Source organism: Lampetra planeri, chromosome 20 (assembly GCF_965212315.1).
Source record: "Lampetra planeri chromosome 20, kcLamPlan1.2.h2, whole genome shotgun sequence".
NCBI classification, from domain to species: Eukaryota; Metazoa; Chordata; class Hyperoartia; order Petromyzontiformes; family Petromyzontidae; genus Lampetra; species Lampetra planeri.
In genome coordinates this window covers 11,381,103-11,400,819 of record NC_136126.1, presented here as the reverse complement: position 1 = coordinate 11,400,819, position 19,717 = coordinate 11,381,103, and the positions used below count along the sequence as shown (strand labels likewise).

The following is a 19,717-nucleotide window of genomic DNA, read 5'->3' as shown; positions in this document are numbered from 1 at the left end:
GGTCACGTGCGCAGGGCACCGCCTTACGACGATCACTTCGTTGTAGCGTAGCGCCCCTTGCCAACACGGGACGCGTTTGATTGATCGGTCTCCGCTTGTTTCGGGAACATTTTCTCGTGTTGCGAACAAATTGGGCTAAATTCAAATTGCGCGTTCTAGCAGATTCTAGTGAGGAAGAACGCTCGTTAAGCGAGACGCGCCTGTGTTTGGGAAACGAAACGACGTGAATGCAAATATGCAATTAATCCACAAATATACAAATGAGCGATCAAATCACAGCATCCGTGAGAGATAGTGTGTGGAAGATGAGTTTGTTGAAGTTGAGCTGCCGGCTCCACTCAATTTTCAAAGTTTCTTTCAGACGACGAAATTGACCCGTGCCCCCACTTGGGCGAAGACTGACGACCTCAGCTGCCTGGAAGCACACTTCGCAACCAATTTCCATGATTTTGACGTGAAAAGGTGTGATTGGGTACAAAAATCATTTCAATGCCCAGCCTAAAACAATGGATGTGACCGCAGCTGAAACGAAACTCATTGAAATGTCACGTGACAAGTTTTTTCTCACGGAAAAGAAAGAATCCGCCTTTTGCAAGTATGTAGTGTACACGTGAGTGAGCACACTGACTTTGGATGTGACAGCTGAAGAAGGTGGGATGTGCAATGTCAGCCACACCGCAAGATTTTAAGAAACTGTGTCGCATGCCTCAAGCCCACTTAACCTGCTGAGTCCAAATTATTGCTTCATCATTTCTTTATCCAAAATTTTCACATTTGTTGTTCTGCAATACCGAAATAAAATGAACGTACATAATATCCTGTCACTTGAAATGTTTTTTTTTTATTATTGGTTATTGTGAGTTTAAGATTAATTTTGTATTAAAATAGGGTCATATTGGAAAAAAATTGGAAAGTGCTGCTATACAGTGCGGTTAAATTGTAATCTTGAGAATCTAATATTAGTGTAATTGATTAATTGCAAATATGGAGGGTATTCCACACAATCAAAATATTCAAGTTGATCTGTGCAGAGTCCCAAAAACGCCAAGCATCCAGCAACAAACAGCACCATCATATGTCAAAGGAAAGAGACCCACGTGAGTATTGAACACTGATGGATAAAATCATAACAAACCGCAGCCAATCGACAGCATACAGGGCAACCATCCCAGACACTTGAGGTAACATCTTGTAATTGTATTTATCTTGAACAAGAGTAACACGTAATATTGTGAAACACCTGAGCCAGGTCTCTTCTGAAAAAGAGCTACATAGCTCAGTGGGCCTCACCTGGTAAAATAAAGATTATAGTTTTAGTTTTTATAGACTGCCTCGATAAAATATGCCATTTTTTTTCCTTACAGAGTATTGGGATGTGGTTGAATTGCATTGTATTGTATCTGATAGATACCAATTACAATACTGCATTTAATGGAATGGATGAATCTAAGGTTTACACTAAAACGGATGGACCATTGAACATGGTACAGGAAACCAGATTGGCCCTGGCTTACTGGTAATTCTGGACAAACCGTTGCTGACATTGTGCTAGAATGCTACACTGAAGGTCGGGAGTTTATAAAATAAAATCCATTGTGTGGAAATGCAGAAGTGGTGGTTCCATAGAGTTCCCCCTCCCAAAGGAATGTGGAATATTGACCACCTTGCTGAGAGCTGCATACAGAATGGAATTTCACCCCATGATCGTTTGGAGCAGCAAGACTCAGATTTTTCAGTTTATGGCAAAATACGCTTTCATATACAAATTCACACATTACAGCTCATTTGCCAGTCCACTGCTGTACAAGGGCCTCCACACACCGTGTCGGTCATTTGGGTTGTTCGACCATACTTTACCATGCTGCTCGGTATGGGTTGGGGGGGTACAGGATCTGTTCAGATGTCACTTGTCACCGATGTCAGCCATGGCCAGGAATCAAACTCAGATGGTGCAGTGCATGAACCACTGCATCATCACTCCATCCATTATCTTGGACCCTGCTAAAGGTAAAAACAATTGCTATAACGTGTTTTTGTTGCAGCAGGAAACCATGAATAGCGAATACTATAAAGACAAAATCGGTAGCACACGGATACATTGAGTTTGCTATATCGCAGGTGAGTTCATTGTCACATTCTGTTTGATATGCCGTTGTGTGACACGCACTTGCGAGATCATATGGATTTGTTTTACTGAAATCATGTGTTTTTATGGTGAATTCCTTATTTAGACCCCACCGTGCCCTCAAGCTGGGCGATGGGTCTTCATCTTCTTTCGTATGGCTAATGTAGACGCAGAGCAACAACTGCAATCTCACATTCAGGTGGTCAAGCCAGACAATCGCGCCAAAAGCAGTGGAGTGTATCATCATCACTGAGATGTCTCTTTTGTATTTGTGGATCGGGCGTTGCATCATTGTATGCTGTACGGTCTGTTCTGGATGACCAGTCACACACTACTGGGGAGTTTTTCATTTTCCACTTGTGCATCAGGTATCCGAATCTACTGCCGTGGTTTGTGCAGTGAATACAGTTTAGGGTGGACCATGAGCTTCGTGGAAGATCAAACCCAGGGATCATCTTGCGTTGGCTCTTTCACAACAAGGCGGTGTTTGTGGGCGATGGTTGAGGGGCATGTCGAGTATGCGAGTCTGAGACTGCGAGCTCAAGACTTGAAACGCCTCCTCGTGGTACATTCAGGCAGTGGTGGTGCTGGCCTATTTGGTGGCCCCGAGCAGATATAATTTTGCCCCCACCCCTTTCCTATCCATAAACTCATTGTGAGACGACAGAAGAGATATAGCAAAGAGACGAACGATATGGAAGATATAGCAGTGTCCTGAGTTCGAGACCCTGCATGATTATACAGTCTGCTCTCCTGTAACGCAGTAGTTGCGTTCCTGAAGAACACCGCGTTATGGAAAATCGCGCTACAATAAATAATGTACAGGGTGCTTCAAAAAAATGGTAATACTTGTGAGAATTTGCAACAATACCACAAGAAATGCGCCTCCGGGCTCTGGAGGCCACCTGAAGAAGATTCCAGGCATGTATTGACAATGATGGCGAACAAGTGGAGACTCTTTGACTTTTTGACGCTATTAACATAACATTTTTTAATCATGTTACAGTGTATTATCCGTTCTTTTTCCCTTAAAAACGATAGTCCCATATAAGTGTTAAAAAAATGTTGAAGCACTCTGTACAATATAGGGTAAGCCACGGTCTGCGATAACACTTGATGTGCGTACGCAGGCTGAACAAAGACTGAGGCGTGTGGGTAGCATCAAGAGCATCCAGCAGCATCCCACCTTGTGTGATGCTACACCGAGGTAGCCTTACAACTGCTTATTCCTACTCGCGTAACGTAGTTCTGTTCACTCGTATACGTGTTATAAAAATGTGTTCCCTAATACATTCATAGAATTATATCCAATTCGCCTTATGAAAACACGCAGCATTACAGAACAGGGGTTGCACAATCAGAGGGGAGGCTGAGCGCGTCGCTGCCTCACCTCTCGTCTCTTCCTGTATTTGCAGCGGAGCTCCGCAAATTTGGCGATTTTGACTATAAAAATTATTGTAATCGTACAGAAATGACATTTATAACACAGATCAGTGGAAAATGATATTTTTTATTTGATGATTCTTTTTTTTCGTAACAGCTATTTTCATTGGAGTATAACAGGTGAGGCTCTGTCTCCCCTGACCGCACGTCCTTGCGCTACACGCACATACAAGTGTATTTGGTTTTACATTGAGATATGCTGTATAGATGTTGTTGATCCTTGTTATGGAGGTGGTTTTATTGGAGACTAAAGAGAAGCCATTAAGTTTCAACAGCTCTCTGTGCCACCCCGCCCTCTATAACCCTATCCATTGTACGAATTTACAAGAGTTTGCCATCACATGCCAAGCTATTGTAAATGATAGAGCAGCTAAGCAGATTTATCAGGTAAAAAGTATTTATCTTATTGGTTTTTTCGGTAAAGTCACGTAGAAGGGAAATAATAAAATAAAACATAATAAAATAATTCTCACGTCTGTCTTTCCGACAGACCTGTTCTTCACCTGAGGACGGCTGCTTGCGTTGTGGCCGAAACGTTGTGAGAATTATTTTATGTTTTATTTTTATCATTTTATTATTTCCCTTCTACATGACTTTATCGAAAAAACCAAGAAGATAAATCCCTGCAGTCACGAAAGCTTTGAATCGAAATTTAAAAAGTATTTGTATTGTTTTAATATAATATAAACTACTTTAGTTTTCAAAAGACTCCTTGTTCATTGAATTTCGTGGAGAGTATAGAAAGAAACAAACATACATCCAAGCATATAGATTAGTCGCGTATAGAGTAGATGCTCTCCAGTTGGCCAGTGTACCTCCACTAACCGTAACATTTCAAATAAACCACCCCACAGAAACAATTACTGGTACTTAAGAGCTTACATCTTGAATCCCTCCTTCACTTGATGCAGCAAATCTGGCTGTGACGGTCCCACCTGATGACGGAGACTTGTGTTGCCTCCGAAACGTCGTGATTTTTATTGTTTTATTTTTATTAATTTTTATTTCATTTTTTACCTACGTGACTTTACCGAAAGAACTAAGAGTATAAGAGTATGTGTTTCAAGGTACCTACTGAATTTCCATCTGGCTACACAGCACGATAGCATGATGCATGAAAGAGCCATTGTTATCACGTCTCACATGCCGACTGCAAATACTTTTTTTTCGGAACATTTTTCACCTCGTGCACATCACTGTTTATAATATGAATAAACACAAAAAGTCCAAAACAAGGTTAAATCAAAACAATTACAAGAGCACTTTAAAAAGGGGAAAAAAAACCTCCCGCCTGCCCTGATAAGTCCGGTATGCCCGATACCTTCGATGCCCCTTGAAATTGCTGCCCGGAGTGTCAAAATAGTGCAATGTATGATGCGAGGGAGGATGTGGAATAAAATATTTTTTATGAATAAAAATTTGGGACACAAAAAAAATGGTCAAATATCCTAAAGCAGTGTTGTTCACGAGGAATGTTTGGCCATACTCCACTCAGCTTGTCAGCGCGGTTTAACAAAGGGGGCATCCAGGACCAGTTCAGATACCACTCCGCACTGCTTTTTAGTGGTGGCCGAGGATCGAACTTGCTTCGCTGGGTTCACAGCGCAATGCACAAAAACCACCGCACCGTTCATCCACCCCCATCTTCGATAAACAAGGGATCATCGTTGGGTTTAGAAACTTTTATAGCTCGATTTAAAAACACGACCCAACGCAAAGGAGCGGAGGAGGCTCGCGCGCGACTCGTGTTCGATCCCCACTCGCGGCACGGTCAGTGGTGCCGATTCTCGTCCTCCTCCAAGAGGTCCTGCTCGATGAGGACGTCCTCGTGCTCCACGAGGCTGCCCTGGCTGATGCACGTGGCCACCGTGGAGGCGGTGCTGATGTGCGGCTCGCTCGCGTGCAACACGCGCCGCCGGCGCCTCACCTGCAAGGTGCGCGGGTGCACACAGTGCGTCCCGGTAACCCCGGGGCCTGCCACGCGCATTCATGGTGCACACAGCACACGGATGTTAGCCTCTCGCCGCACTACCATCATCGTATCGCAGTCATCTACGGTTGGCCACGTACGGTGCGAAAGAAGTTCTATCACCACTGCCATCATTACAAAGATGCTCACCGCCATCGTCGTCAGGCAATTCCTATCGTCCGTCCTCACCACCCCCATGATTAGGCAGCCAATTTCCGTCTCTCATGATTGTCATCCAATGTCAACCATCTGCCGAGACTTGTCGTCATAATCATAACTTCTTGCCCGCCGTACGTAGAACACGTGCTGATCGGGGGTGCGGGGGTTGGACAACAAACTAAATAGGATTGGTTCAAGTGTCACTCATGTTAACCTTGGCTGAGAATCAAACTTAGGGTCACGGAGTTTTCATGAGTGGTACGTGTTAAATGCTACTGTACTTCTCCACCCAAACAATTACAGCAACAAAACTTATTGAGTTGGTTATTTATGCATGTCGTGATGTTTTAAAGTGAGGTTTGTGTTTATATTATGCTGATAAAACGATAGCGGTATAGAGAACGGATCAGAGAATTATGTCGATTCACTCACGCGCTTTACTTAAGTGTTAATTTCTTCATCGGGATGCTGTCGGTAACTACCCCCAGACCAATATGCTGCCTTGCCCAAATCTTTTTTTCTATCACAGTTGCTTAGCACAGGCCCAAAATTCCCATCGGCCATCAACAAACATCACTCCTGAAGTTGAAAAAAATAATTAATATATTTCTTGCATTGAGCGAGGTTACAAGATCTTGTGAAAGAGACGATGGGAGGGAATGCCGGCATCACGGTCAAAATTTTGGAAATTGTCTGCAAAAAACACTCATTGGGAGAAATGCACAGCAACATCGCCCCCCCACCTTCCCCCGCGAAACTCCTGCGGGTCTGCGAGACAGCAAATTCGATTCGATCGTCGCTTATAAATGCTAGCGGATCGCGAGAGGCGACGGAGTGGCGTTGTGGCCCTCACCCTGGCGGTTGTAGCAGTCCTCGGCCATGCAGCTGTGCTGCTGCCCGGAAGGGCGCGCGGCACTGTGCGTTTTGGGGCGCTGCACGCGCGTGGGGCACACGCCGGCCTGGCACTGGTAGCACGGCGATGGCACGCCCATCTGTCCCCAGCCGCTGCTCACAAACAAGCAGAAGCACAATATTTATTTATACCGGAGGAATCCGATGAGCTATGAAGCTCTTTTTCACAGATGTCCAGTTAGGGGCGGGTCAGAACGTTACAACCACAAATAATACAAAAACACGATAGCAGTACAAATTATAGGCATCTTCTTGGTTCTTTCGGTAAAGTCACGTAGTGACTTTACCGAAAGAACCAAGAAGATGAATCCCTGCAGTCACGAAAGCTTTAAATCAAAAAAATTATAGGCAGTTTAAGGACTTCTGTACCATGAGCGCCCAGGGCATCAGAAGACGTGCGATGCTTGGGAAAGGTCTTGACGACCCCATCGATTTGTTCCATGCTTGTGATCACTTCAGAAGGTTTTATCGATACGTATTCATTATTAATTTGTTGTTTATTTTGAGAATCTTACCAATAAAAGGAATTTTCTGTTCTGTCCGTCTGTCTGTTTCTGTGTGGAAGCACACTTGCAAAGTAGCTAGGTACCACGCCATAAGCCCTGTGGCAGAGGTCGCAACCGGGTACCCGATACCCGTACCCTACCCAATACCCGGCTACCCGTACCCGGCCGGGTATGGGTACGGGAACCCGTTTGCGACCCTGATGCGGCCGGGTACGGGTAGGGTACGGCCGGATACGGGTACCCGTTTGCGACCCTGGTGCGGCCGGTTACGGGTACGGATAAGGAATCAAAACCCGTTTGCGACCTCTGCCCTGTGGTGCAGTGCCGGCCCGAGCCTCTTGGGGGCCCTAAGCAGAATTTGATTTGGGGGCCCCCCTCCCACCACGCAGACTCATCTGTGCTAGAAGGTGGCCAGGGGGCCCCAAGCAGCCGCTTAGTTCGCTTATGCCTCGGGCCGGCCCTGCTGTGGTGAGCCAGCGCTATTCCGTTTTCACATCGGTCAACTTTAAAGTAGTTAAATTAACAATTTAGTGCTATTAGGGGTCGGCACGGTTTGGCTCAAACCACCAAACCGCGGTTTGAACCGAACCAAATCGGTTTGGTTTGGCTCTGTTTGAACTGGTTCGGTTTGGTTTGGGGCTACGAAAACCGACTCGGTTTGGCTCGGACAGGGTGGAACCGGCTCAAACTAGTTTGGTTGGTTGTAAAGGCGACACGAAAGGACATGCTGTAGTTGCCTTTGCCTGCGAATTCACTTTGCAATTGCATCTCCATGGCTCGAGCGGCTCAAGACGGCGCCATCCCCGGCGGCTCCAGCATCACAAGGTATCTCATCCACGACGTGGAAGAGACCAAACACGCCGGTAGCGACGAGGAGCCGATGGCGAGCGAACGTGAGAGCCCGGACGCCACGCGTGGCGACACGCGGCAGAGCCTCATGCGCACCCTCGGCGCCGCAGCGCTGCAGACCGCGACGCAGCCCAAGCCCAAGAAGGCCCGTGTGTCCCGAGCGCTGTGGCACGACGAGTACTTTGAGACGAGCCAGGCCGCGGGCGACGTGCAGAGCCGGACCTGCAAGATCTGCACCCTCCAGTACGCGGGCTCCACCTCCTCGGGCACCCGTATCAAGCATCTCAAGACCCATGGGATCGTCGACCCCGAGTCGCCCACGGTCGTCACGTCGCCGCCGACGGGGAAGGGTTTGCTCATGCAGTCCAAGATGGCCACGCCCATGTCAGCGCACGCGAGCAAGGCCATGGACAGCTTTGTCGCCGAGTACATCGCGACGAGTGGTCTAGGCCATAAACACGTAACATCGGATCCCTTTACGACTCTTCTTCAACGAGCTGCCCCGGGTTACGAGCCCAAGTCTGAGCGCACGGTCAAGCGCCGCATGCTCGAGATGTATGTCGTCCTCAAGCTACTCGTGCTACAGTACTTTACTACTTTTGGCTCTTGCGTCTCCTTGACCTACGACGGTTGGACAAACGACGCCATGACCGGCTTCTTCTCGGTCACCCTCCACTGGATGGACCCGGCGTCGTTCTCCATGTGCAACTGCATCATTGACTTCTTTTGGGTGGCCCCGGGCGAAGGCGTGCGCAAGCGCATGGCGCAGCGCCTGCACGAGCTGCTCGACGACTTTGGCGTGTGGCCGTGCCTGCTCGCCGTCGTCACCGACAGCGGTTCTGACGCCGTCGCATCCGCCAAGTCCCTCACGCTCCTCGAGGGGAGCAACCTGCGCTCGACGTGCTGCTTGCGGTGCATCGCGCACTGCGTCAACCTCGGCGTCAAGGCCTCATTCGGCGCGTTCGAGACACTGCTGCGCAGCCTCCGCGCGACGCTCGGCGCTATCCGCAAGAGCAAGACGAAGAGGGCGGCCTACACGTCGCTCGCGCGGCACTACCTCAAGTGCCCGCTGCAGCCGCCTTGCCTCGACGTGGTCACACGTTGGGGTAGCACGTACGTGATGCTCACGGCGTCGCTAAGGCAGCGCCAAGTGATCGACGCCATCTGCCTTGAGCCCGGCTGGTCGCGGAGCCAGGCCGGCTTGTCGGACGAGCAGTGGGAACAGGCGGCGCTGCTCTGCCAGTTCTTGGAGAAGCCGGCGGCCATCTCCGATGCCATGGGCGCCGAGGAGTACTGCACCATCTCGAACGCCATCACGGCGCAGGAGCCTCTCTTGAGCCACTGCATGACCCACTGCCCGAGTCCTCATGTGGTCGTGAGCTCGGCCGCCGTGACCATCTCCGACTACATGGTCAAGTACAGCGACCTTCTCTCGTCCGAACCAAGCCGCGTCGCCCGCTTTCTCGACCTGCGCCACCCCAAGCCCGCGGCCTCGAGCACCGAGTACAGCAATATCAAGGACATGATGACGGACATTCTCAACCAGCGCTACCCAGCGTTGACGACGGACGCGGCGCCGAAGGCGGCGCCGCGTGGCGGCATTAACATCCTCTTTGACATGGTCTACGCGCCTAACGCTCACGACGGCGCCGCGTCCGAGGTCGACCGCTTCCTGCTTGAGCCGACTCAGGACCTGAGCATGGACGTCGTCGAGTGGTGGAAGCTGTACGGCGGCAAGTACCCGCGCCTACGACGCGTGGCCCTCGACTATTTGCCTATCCCGGCGTCGTCCGTGCCCTCCGAGAGAGCAAACTCGGCCGCCAAGCGCTCCTTTCTCGACCGACCAAACCTGCACAAGTGCACGTTCAAGGCCGAGATGTGTGTGCGCTCGTGGGCGCGGATGTTGCCTAGTGTTGGGGTTTCACTGCCATTGAACTACCACACTGCGTTCAAGGACATTGGGCGTGCCAAGCTTGAGGAGATGGCTGTGGACGACATCGTCGTCCAGTACTTGCTAGTGAATCTCAATATGAAGAAAGCCTGCGTAGAAATTAGCGATTAATACACTTGATATTTGTATTGAATGCGAATATTGTTTGCCGCGCATCTTTTCGGTTCAAGCCAACTCAAGAGGTTTGGTTTAGCTTAGTTTGGTTTGGTTTTGGTTTGGTTTGGTTCAGTCGTCGCTGGTTTGGTTTGGTTTGCTCAATTTGAAACCAGTTTGAGTCGGTTCAAACCGTGCCGACCCCTAAGTGCTATGTAGCATTATTTAATTATCTCCTCGAACCGCTACAGCTGCCCAGGGGTTGCCCCGAGCAACGCATGCGCGTCATCGGTGGAGGGGATTTCTCCTTCGCGTTCAAAATGCTACAAAAAATACACGCAACGCTGAGGTAAATTCATCAAAGTGTCATGTCCTCTTCTCTCCCCCCCCCCACCCCAATGTATGCACTTAATACTATAGGGTCGGTAGATACTAATATTATAGCGCTTAGATAGTATGATTGTAGCGCAAGCGGGAGAATGGTGGGGGGGTAGCGGCCCAGCCCCCAGCCTCCGCCGGCTGGGCAATCTAGGCGAGGTCGGGGGCTCTGCATGGGACTAGGCCTCACCACGCCACTCTGTCAGGTGAGTACTTTCTGCTATAGAGTCGATATATCCGGCTATAGAGTCAGCATGTATTACTGTAGTGGTAGCAGGTACCATCACAGTCAGTATGCACTGCTGTAATCATAGCAGGTACCACCACAGTATGCACTGCTGTATTGAAAGCAGGTACCACCAAAGTCGGTATGCACTGCTGTGGTAATAGCAGGTACCACCACAGTCAGTATGCACTGCTGTAGTGAAACCAGGTACCACCACGGTCAGTATGCGCTGCAGTAATGAAAGCAGTTACCACCACAGTCAGTATGCACTGCTGTAGTGAAAGCAGGTTCCACCATAGTTGGTATGCACTGCTGTAGTGAAAGCAGGTACCACCAAAGTCGGTATGCACTGCTGTGGTCAAGGCAGGTACCACCACAGTCAGTATGCACTGCTGTAGTGATAGCAGGAACCACCACAGTCGGTATGCAGTACTGCAGTGATAGCAGGTACAACTACAGTATGCACTGCTGTAATCACAGCAGTTACCACCACAGTCAGTATGCACTGCTTTAATAGCAGGTACCACCAGTCAGTATGCACTTCTGTAGTCATAGCAGGTACCACCACAGTCGGTATGCACTGCTGTACTGATAGCAGGAACCACCACAGTCGGTATGCAATGCTGCAGTGATAGCAGGGACAACCACAGTCGGTATGCACTGCTGTAGTGATAGCAGGAACCACCACAGTCAATATGAACTGCTGTAGTGATAACAGGTACCACCAAAGTCGGTATGCACTTCTGTAGTCATAGGTACCACCACAGTCAGTATGCACTGCTACAGTGATAGCAGGTTCCATCACAATCAGTATGCACTGCTGCAGTGATAGCAGGTAACCACCACAGTCGTTATGCACTGCTACAGTGATAGCAGGTTCCATCACAATCAGTATGCACTGCTGTAGTGATAGCAGGCACCTCCACAGTAGTTATGCTCTTCTGTAGTGAAAGCAGGTATCACCACAGTTAGTATGCACTGATGTAGTGAAAGCAGGTACCACCACAGCAGTTTGCACTGCTGTAAGCATAGAAGGTAACACCACAGTCAGTATTCACTGCTGTAATCATAGCAGGTACCACCGCAGTCAGTATGCACTGCTGTAGTGATAGTAGATACTGCTATCGAGTTGGTAGATACTGCTATATAGAATTAGTAGATACTAAAACAGTCAGTATATACCACTACGGTCAGTAAATACTGCTACAGTCAGTAAATACTACTATACAGTCAGTAGCTACTACTGGCTCAGTAGATACTTCTGTACAGTCAGTAGATACAACTACAGAGTCAACAGATACTTATTATTCTTGGTTCTTTCGGTAAAGTCACGTAGAAGGGAAATAATAAAATAATAAAAATAACAATTCTCACGACGTTTCGGCCACAACGCAAGCAGACGTCCTTAGGTGAAGAACAGAGCTGTCGGAAAGACAGCATCCTAATAAATACTGCTAAGCTTGGAAGCATATTTTAAGCTGGGTGGGAGGAGGAGAGCGCCGTGACAAAGGAGTTTACATATCAACAGAGGAATTTAGCATGTTGATGACAAATGCAGATATGGGGTTAGTCACTCCTTGTGGAATGTGTAGGCGGTGGGGGGTTTAAAAGTCATATTATGCTCGTGTATTATGTAGGATTACCAGTAATAAAGGAAGGGAAATTTTAATAATAAAGAACAGCAGCAGCCAGCAGTGTTTATTAGGATTCTGTCTTTCCGACAGCTCTGTTCTTCACGTGAGGACGGCTGCTTGCGTTGTGGCCGAAACGTCGTGAGAATTTAATTGTTTAATTTGTATTATTTTATTATTTCCCTTCTACGTGGCTTTACCGAAAGAACCAAGAATATGAATCCCTGCAGTCACAAAAGCTTTAAATCGAAAAATAGATACTACGTACTCTGTTGTATGTAGGGTATGCAGGTATATATCCCTACGTGGGGGTAAATATATTTTTTTGAGGGGGTGGGGGTCGACAATTTTCGGAAACCTTTTAGATCAACTATTTACCCCCCACTTTCTATAACTTTTTGGACTTGTGCAAGCTTCTTATAATTTTGTTGGTGGAGAAATGGACAAACGGCTCGCCGGGCTTTCACAATACCTTAGTATCTGTGTATGTACAGTATATGTAAGGTTTTTAAGAGAAGTTTTGAAATATATTTTTCACCCGGGCAACGCCGGGTACTTCCCGCTAGTCTAACCTATAAAAGTATTTTTTTGTCTGTCTGTCCGTCTGCGCACGCGCGCTTGCGAGGCATTTGGCTCTCAAACGGTGGGGTTTATGTGAAAAAAATTAAGACAGGTACCACGACGTAAGCCCCGCGGTGGGCAAGCCCTATTTCCATTTCCCGTCCGTCACCTTTAAATTTGTTAAAATTGTGTTTTTGTGTGATTTCTCTTTATTTATATATTTTTGCCACCGACCGCGAGACAAAGCACGCAAATGCGCATTTCTCGAAACACTGACAGGAGTTGCCCCTAGCAACGCACACATGATCGCTAAGAATTTCCATTCACGTTAACAATGCTTAAAAAATATACACACAACGCTGAGGTTAATTCTTCACAGTCTTATGTCCCCCCCCACCCCAATGCGTGCAATTACTGATATAAAGTCCGTAGATATTAATATTATAGCGCTTACATAGCATTATTGCTGCGTGGGTGCGGAGAGCGGCCCAGCACCCAGCCTGGCAATGTGTCACCTCCTCCGGCTGGGCAATCTAGGCGAAGCCGCAGGCTCTGCACAGGACTAGGCCTCACCACGGCAATGTAAAGTACAATTTTATTGAATCTTTCGCTAAGAACGCAGGTTCATTGTTTACTATTATGAAACTAATAAGTTGCAAAATATGACAATAATGTTTGTGTGCAGAAAACTAATAATTCATTATTAGGTTGCTAAATATTTTTTAGGTGTTTTTATGACGATGCGACGGTGTATTTACCAGTCTGTCCTCTGGCCTGCTGCCTGCTGATTAATTAATGTCAGTGCACTGGCACTCTATTATCTACACTGCTAATTTTGCTTTTGTCCATTATGAGTATGCCAGTCTATAATCTGTTGCCTGCTTCTTTACCATACTCAGTGTACTGCCAGCCTTTCATGTCGACTATATCTTGCTTTTTCAGCTGCTGACCGTATTGCTAGCTTTATATGTCGACTGTAGCAATGCTTAGGTCATTGAGTCGACATACTGGCAGTCTATAATCTAGACTGTAGCCTGCTTCTCAACTTACCTGTGCATACTGCTGCTCTTTAATGTACACTAATTTCTGCTTATTTCTTCAATGTTTTTATATTGTTTCAATTGCTCACGTCACACTATAGTACTGAGATGCTGATTAATCTGTTATACTGCTAAATACGTTGGACTTTCTTAGCTACAGCCCATTGCATTTCGTATATTGTTTTATCACATTCGTAGGAACATCACCCATTTAAATTTTGCCGTACTACACCTTTACTTTCCACCAAAGCGGGGAGCACGCAGGGAGGTTCAATGCCCCAAATATTGTTGACCTTGCTTTCTTACGGTGGGTGAGGAACATTGTGAGAGCGACATTGTTCTTCCATACCAAGAAAACACCATCGCACGATTTCCTGACACTAACAGAGCATACGATGCCCTACAATAACACATTTTCCTGTCACAAGGCCAAGATGGGTACCATGTCAACATTCCTCCAATTACAAAGCTGTAGGACAAAGACATTCTCACAAAACTGTCTCCTCTAAAAAAACTTCTATTCCTTCGTGATCATGGACAGAGGAGGAAACCACATATTATGGTGCACCAACCTCTTTCACCAGTATGTTGTCGATTGGAATGCCAACATTGACAGTGAGCACCTTCTTTACATTCAACTTTATCAAATCCGCCTGCAGGTGAACAGTATGCTCATCTTTGGGATGCCATCAATTCCGAAGGAGATGCAAACGGTCACAATGTGGGCTGATTAGTTATTTTGCCTTCATCCTTCACAGCTTCACCAAGATACATGCATGAGAAAACTCACGATGCCATGACGTACATCAGCCAATATGCCATGCCTCATATCTTCATCACCTTCACTTGCAATCCCAAATGAAAAGAGATCCAGGTTTAACCTTTATACAAACCAAAAACTACCAAACAGACATGACATCTTAGCGAGGCTCTTAAAACTCAAAGTTTATGACCTCATGATGCTTATTACAACCAATGAAGGCGGCATCTTTGGATAGACAAGCAGTAACTTGCACACCGTTGGGTGGCAAAAACGTCGTCTTCCTCATGCTCACATTTCGCTATGGATGAGGGAAACAATTCATGCAAGTCACATTGACACATTAAGACCCTGCACTTTTTCTATGTGGTCTGCAATCAAATGCTCCATGGCCCATGTGCCCAGTTCTATCTAAATGCGCCATGTATGCAAGACCACAGGTGTACCAAGAGTTATCCACGGAACTACTTGAAAGACACTCAGTCGGCCCATGATGGCTATCCACTATATCACAGAAATACTGAGCATGGTGGATTTCAAACAACGCTCAGACCTGCCACTAACTCTCAAATTAAGGTTCACAACCGATGGATCGCTCCCTACTGCCCTCTTCTGTGCAAGATCTTCCTGCTCCACTTTAATGTGAAATTCGGCTATTCTTAAAAAAGCCATCAAATATCTTTGCCAATACATCAACAAAGGCTCTGACATGGCTGTCTTTGCCTTACAAAACAGAGGGGCAAAGTGTGCATGAGCTAAAACAGTTTTTCCAAGGAAGATACATCAGCAACCATGAGGCAATTTGAAGAATTATTGGCTTCCCCATCCATGACCGTTCCCTCACAGTCGTCCATTTGGCACTTCACCTCCAAAATGCTCAACGCATCTATGTCACCAAAGGAAATGCCCAACAGCAGGCCCTAGCTCCACAAGATACCACCCTTATGGCTTTCTTTGTTTGGTGCCCAAGTGACCCATTTGCTGCCAACCTGCTCTACCATTACATTCCCTCCTACTATACATGGACTGCTAAAATAAATGGAAGCGACGTGCTGCTGATGGTCAATCTGATGCCTTAGGACGAGTCTACACAGTTCATCCCAACAATCAGCAGTGCTACTTTCTCCCAATGCTTCTCCATGTTGCCAAAGGGCACAAATCTTTCCAAGACCTCTAAACAGTGGAAGGAGTAGTCTGTCAAACATACAGGGAAGCTTTCAATTTTCGTGCAATTCTTGTGCATGATCACCATCTTCATAAAGCTATGATAGAAGCTTCTGTTGGTCAGTCCCCTTTCCAACTGACATTGCTCTTCTGCATAAATCTTCAAGTTTGCAGACCATCTAACCCCATGGGACTCTGGCAAAAATACAAAGAGGGCATGAGTGAGGACATCCTCCACAGAGCTCAATGAGAAAATACAAACCTCAACGTCAACTTTCTGATGTCATCTTTCAACAGGCCCTCATCCTCCTTCAGGACAAACTGCACTCCATTGATGGAATATACCTCACATATATGGGACTACCAACACCCTACAGGGACAACCTGCATGCCCTTGCTCAAGAGATCCTACGTGAAATATGCTATTATGCTTTAGAGCTTCTTATTTAGGAAAATTAACCAAAGCTGATGGATGTACAAATAGAAGCCTACACGAAAATCCTGGAAGACATTGAGCCTGGATCGAGGGGGCTAAACCGGCGTGGCACGGGCTAGAGAAGAGATGGAGTGATTTGGTACAGGAGGACGTGGAGCTGAGTGGACTTGCCGATGACTGGTACCAGCGGTGTCAAGATCGGCCTCTGTGGAGGAGGCTCGTGAAGGACGCTACTGGGCAGTTGGAGGCAGTCGCCCTCCAACAACAACGGAGGGCGGAGGAGCGATGCTCACAACAACGAGCGGAGCGCCGGGTGGATAAAGCACAGCAAGTTGGTACAGTAGGGGGCACAGGTGGTGCATCAGCCAGTCATCTCGGTCATCTCGGTCAGTCGACCCGTGGCACCTGGGTCTGCCCCGTGACCTCCTGCCAGCGGGCGTTCGACACTTCACGTGGCCTCAAGGTGCACATGACCTGGCACAAGCGTCGTGGTGACGTCACCGCCACTTAGTGGCGAATGGCGGTTGTTGTTGTTGTGTGTAAGTCCATGTGTGTGCGTGGGTCCATGTGTGTGTGTAAGTCCATGTGTGTGTGTCTTAGTCGATATGTGTGTAAGTGCATATGTGTGCTTAGGTCGATGTGTGAGAGTCTACGTATGTGTGTGTGAGTCGCTGTATGTGTGTACGTCGATTTGTGCGTGTAACTCCATGTGTGTGTATCTAAAGTAGATGTATGTGTGTGTGAGTCCATATCTGTGTGTGTGGGTAAGTCGATGTGTTTGTGTGTCTTTTTCGCCCGGGCAACGCCGGGTACTTACCGCTAGTGCTCTATATTTACTACTAGCGTAATCATATACACAATACATTGCGCTAATTATTTTGAAAAAAATTCATTCTCATCATCAGCAGCCATGTTAAATCCACTGCCGGATGAAGGCCTCCCCCAAGCATGCACCATCTGTCACAATTGAATAATCCACCGAGCACTAGCACCTGTGCGCGAGCCGATGTCGTCACTCCATCTCCGCAGTGGACGCTCTCTGAGATGCGTTTCATTCCTTTACTGCTGCCACTATCTGTCCTCAACACGAGTTTTGTAGTTCTAAACGATTTGCTCTCAGTTTGCTTTCACCCCCCCCCACACTTTTTTTCTCCATCACTATGCAAATGTATTTGAGTGGTGACATCCTTTTCAATGGTTTGCTCCTCTCGTATTATGATATAATATATTTTTTATAAAACACCGGTTCTCATGCGCACACACGCACACTCGCATAAGCTTTGCGAATCAATGCATCAATACACACATAAAAGCTGTCCCTTTTATCGCCGACAACCTGAAGGTGTTATTGCAGTTTGTGCAGTTGAAGAGCGCTCCACTCCCCCACTCCCTGTCCCGTGGCACTGGCTGGTACTTCCTTTTGCAGCGCCTGCACTGGGACACCTGCACAGCAAAGACAACGAATGATCCACACCCCGATCAGCAACGGTGGAAGCAACAGAAGTTGTTGGGCGGTGGCATTGCCGAGCGGTGGCGCATTTTCCGCTCGTTGGAAGGTTCACAATTCATCCCGTGGCCACCCTCGTTAATGCCGTGGGTGTATTACCAGAAAATATATGCTGTATGCTCCACAGTGGATGTGACAAATCCCGTGACGTGATTAGGAAAAAGAGTAGGCCACATGCACTAGGGTCATGGTTCAAATAAATCCAAATATTTGCAAATTACTCAATTGATAAAACCCATAGAAACATTGCCGGCAACTGGCAAACTACTACCCACTTGCAGCTTGGGGCTGTGTTCACCTTGTGCCATATGGGGACAGCTGCCATCAGAGGCTCCCCTGGGCTAAAAATAAAGTTAAGTATTGGAATGATTGAGATGAGATGCAAGATGCGTGTTTCTGAGGCAAGAACCTTATAAATGGAACTGCAAATCCTACTCAAGCTAATTTATATGAGGCAACGTTCCAACCCACTGCACACTCACTCTTTGCTTTCACCTAAGGTATGAGCTTCGAGGGAAAGACTAGTAAATAACACTGGTCAACAAAAAAAACATTTTTTTCTGGCCTGGACTTTTTGCAGCTGTTTTAGACTAATTTCAGGGTGCTGATTCCAAATCTGATCTCAGATTTGCTCTATCACATCTAATTTTTATGCTATCAGCATACCCCATTTTCATTGATTTTACCCAAAATTAACTCTGTCACTTATGATTGCAAGTTGTTGCGAGTCAGTGACTGCTTTAGTGTTAAAATATGGTGCTGTATTTTTAGGATAGTGTGTTTATAATATAATTTTATGTAGATATCCACATTTATTTAATATTTTTCTTCTGCAGTTTTGATTGAAAATGCAATATTTGATATCTCAAAAAAACTGATGCCAGATTTGGAATCAGCACCCCAAAATTACCTTAAAACCGTTGGAATACCTTATGCCAGAAAAAGTGTGTTGACCAGTGTAAAACATGAGGGAAAAAAGGGAAAATTAGTTCATTGACGATGAAAGATTTGAGAACAGAAGTGGAGTGAGCAGTGTGGGTGGCAGGTGGAATTACTTATAGACAGTGGAGGCAACAAAGGAGAAGAATCAACAGAGTGGGTAGAGATTTACTGGAGAAGATGACAAATAAGACAATTGGGAATCAATTCATGATTGATCTTGAAACAGTGAGGGCAGTCTTGTAGCTGATCTGACAGTGGCTTGGCAGCCAGTGAAGCGATCTGAAGATGGGGGTGATGCGGTTGCACTCATTACACAAAAAGTGCCTGCCACAAATGAACCACAATACCTTGCTGATTTCGTCGCAGTGGCTTTTGGCTAGCCATCGAACAAATACGGTCACTGTATTACACGCTTTCAGATGCGCTTCTGCAACCGTCTGGAATGCTCTTGCTTCTGATATACGGAAGCCACTGGAGCTATGCACTCTTAAATCATCTCGATTGAATTTTTTTTTTTAAACTGCTTTTTGTGTTTAGTTTGTTGTCCTTCCCCCGCACCTACGATTAGCATGGTTGGTTACGTACGGTGCGAAAGAAGTTCAACATCCATACATTTACAGGCGGGTTAAAGCATGGTGCAGATTAGTCTCGTGCTGGGATTGAAGTTCAGACCATTTTCCGCTGTGGCACGCGTCTCCACCACACGCTGTCGCAGACGCTGCACGCAAACTGGCAGTCATCGTGCGGCAGCTCATTGTTCGCCAGGTTTTCGAACATGTTGAGGTTCTGCTCGGTCAGCTCCAGCACGCGTAGCCCGTTGGCTGCTGTCTACATAGGTGAAACACATTTGAACAGATGCAATCCTGACGAAACAAATTCAGTGGCTGCATGAGTTTAGTTAGGGAAATTTTATCTGCTCTGGTACAATCTAACTAAACAAATTTTTTTTTTCCAAAAAAGGCCCACTGAGCTATATAGCTATTTTTCAGAAGCAACCTGGCCACAAATGATAGCTCAACGAAGTGGCTTATCACATGTAAATTTATAGAAGCCAAATAATCTAAA

The 19,717-nt window shown here is 46.8% G+C and overlaps 1 protein-coding gene across 3 annotated transcripts in view; it reads right to left on the bottom strand.

The window, feature by feature from the left end:
* Nucleotides 1-4,969: 4,969 nt before the first annotated feature.
* The window catches only part of SHFL (shiftless antiviral inhibitor of ribosomal frameshifting), a 30,032-nt gene continuing 15,284 nt past the window's right edge, over nt 4,970-19,717 (bottom strand). For 2 of the 3 annotated variants that reach the window (XM_078603569.1, XM_078603571.1), the window contains 4 exons: nt 19,325-19,480; nt 17,540-17,646; nt 6,550-6,701; nt 4,970-5,542 (listed from right to left, as the gene is read on the bottom strand). In XM_078603569.1, coding sequence (XP_078459695.1) covers nt 5,340-5,542; nt 6,550-6,701; nt 17,540-17,646; nt 19,325-19,480 — 618 coding nt within the window. In that variant the 3' untranslated portion in view covers nt 4,970-5,339. The remainder of the gene's footprint in view (nt 5,543-6,549; nt 6,702-17,539; nt 17,647-19,324; nt 19,481-19,717) is intronic. The other variant, XM_078603572.1, reaches the window with a different exon arrangement.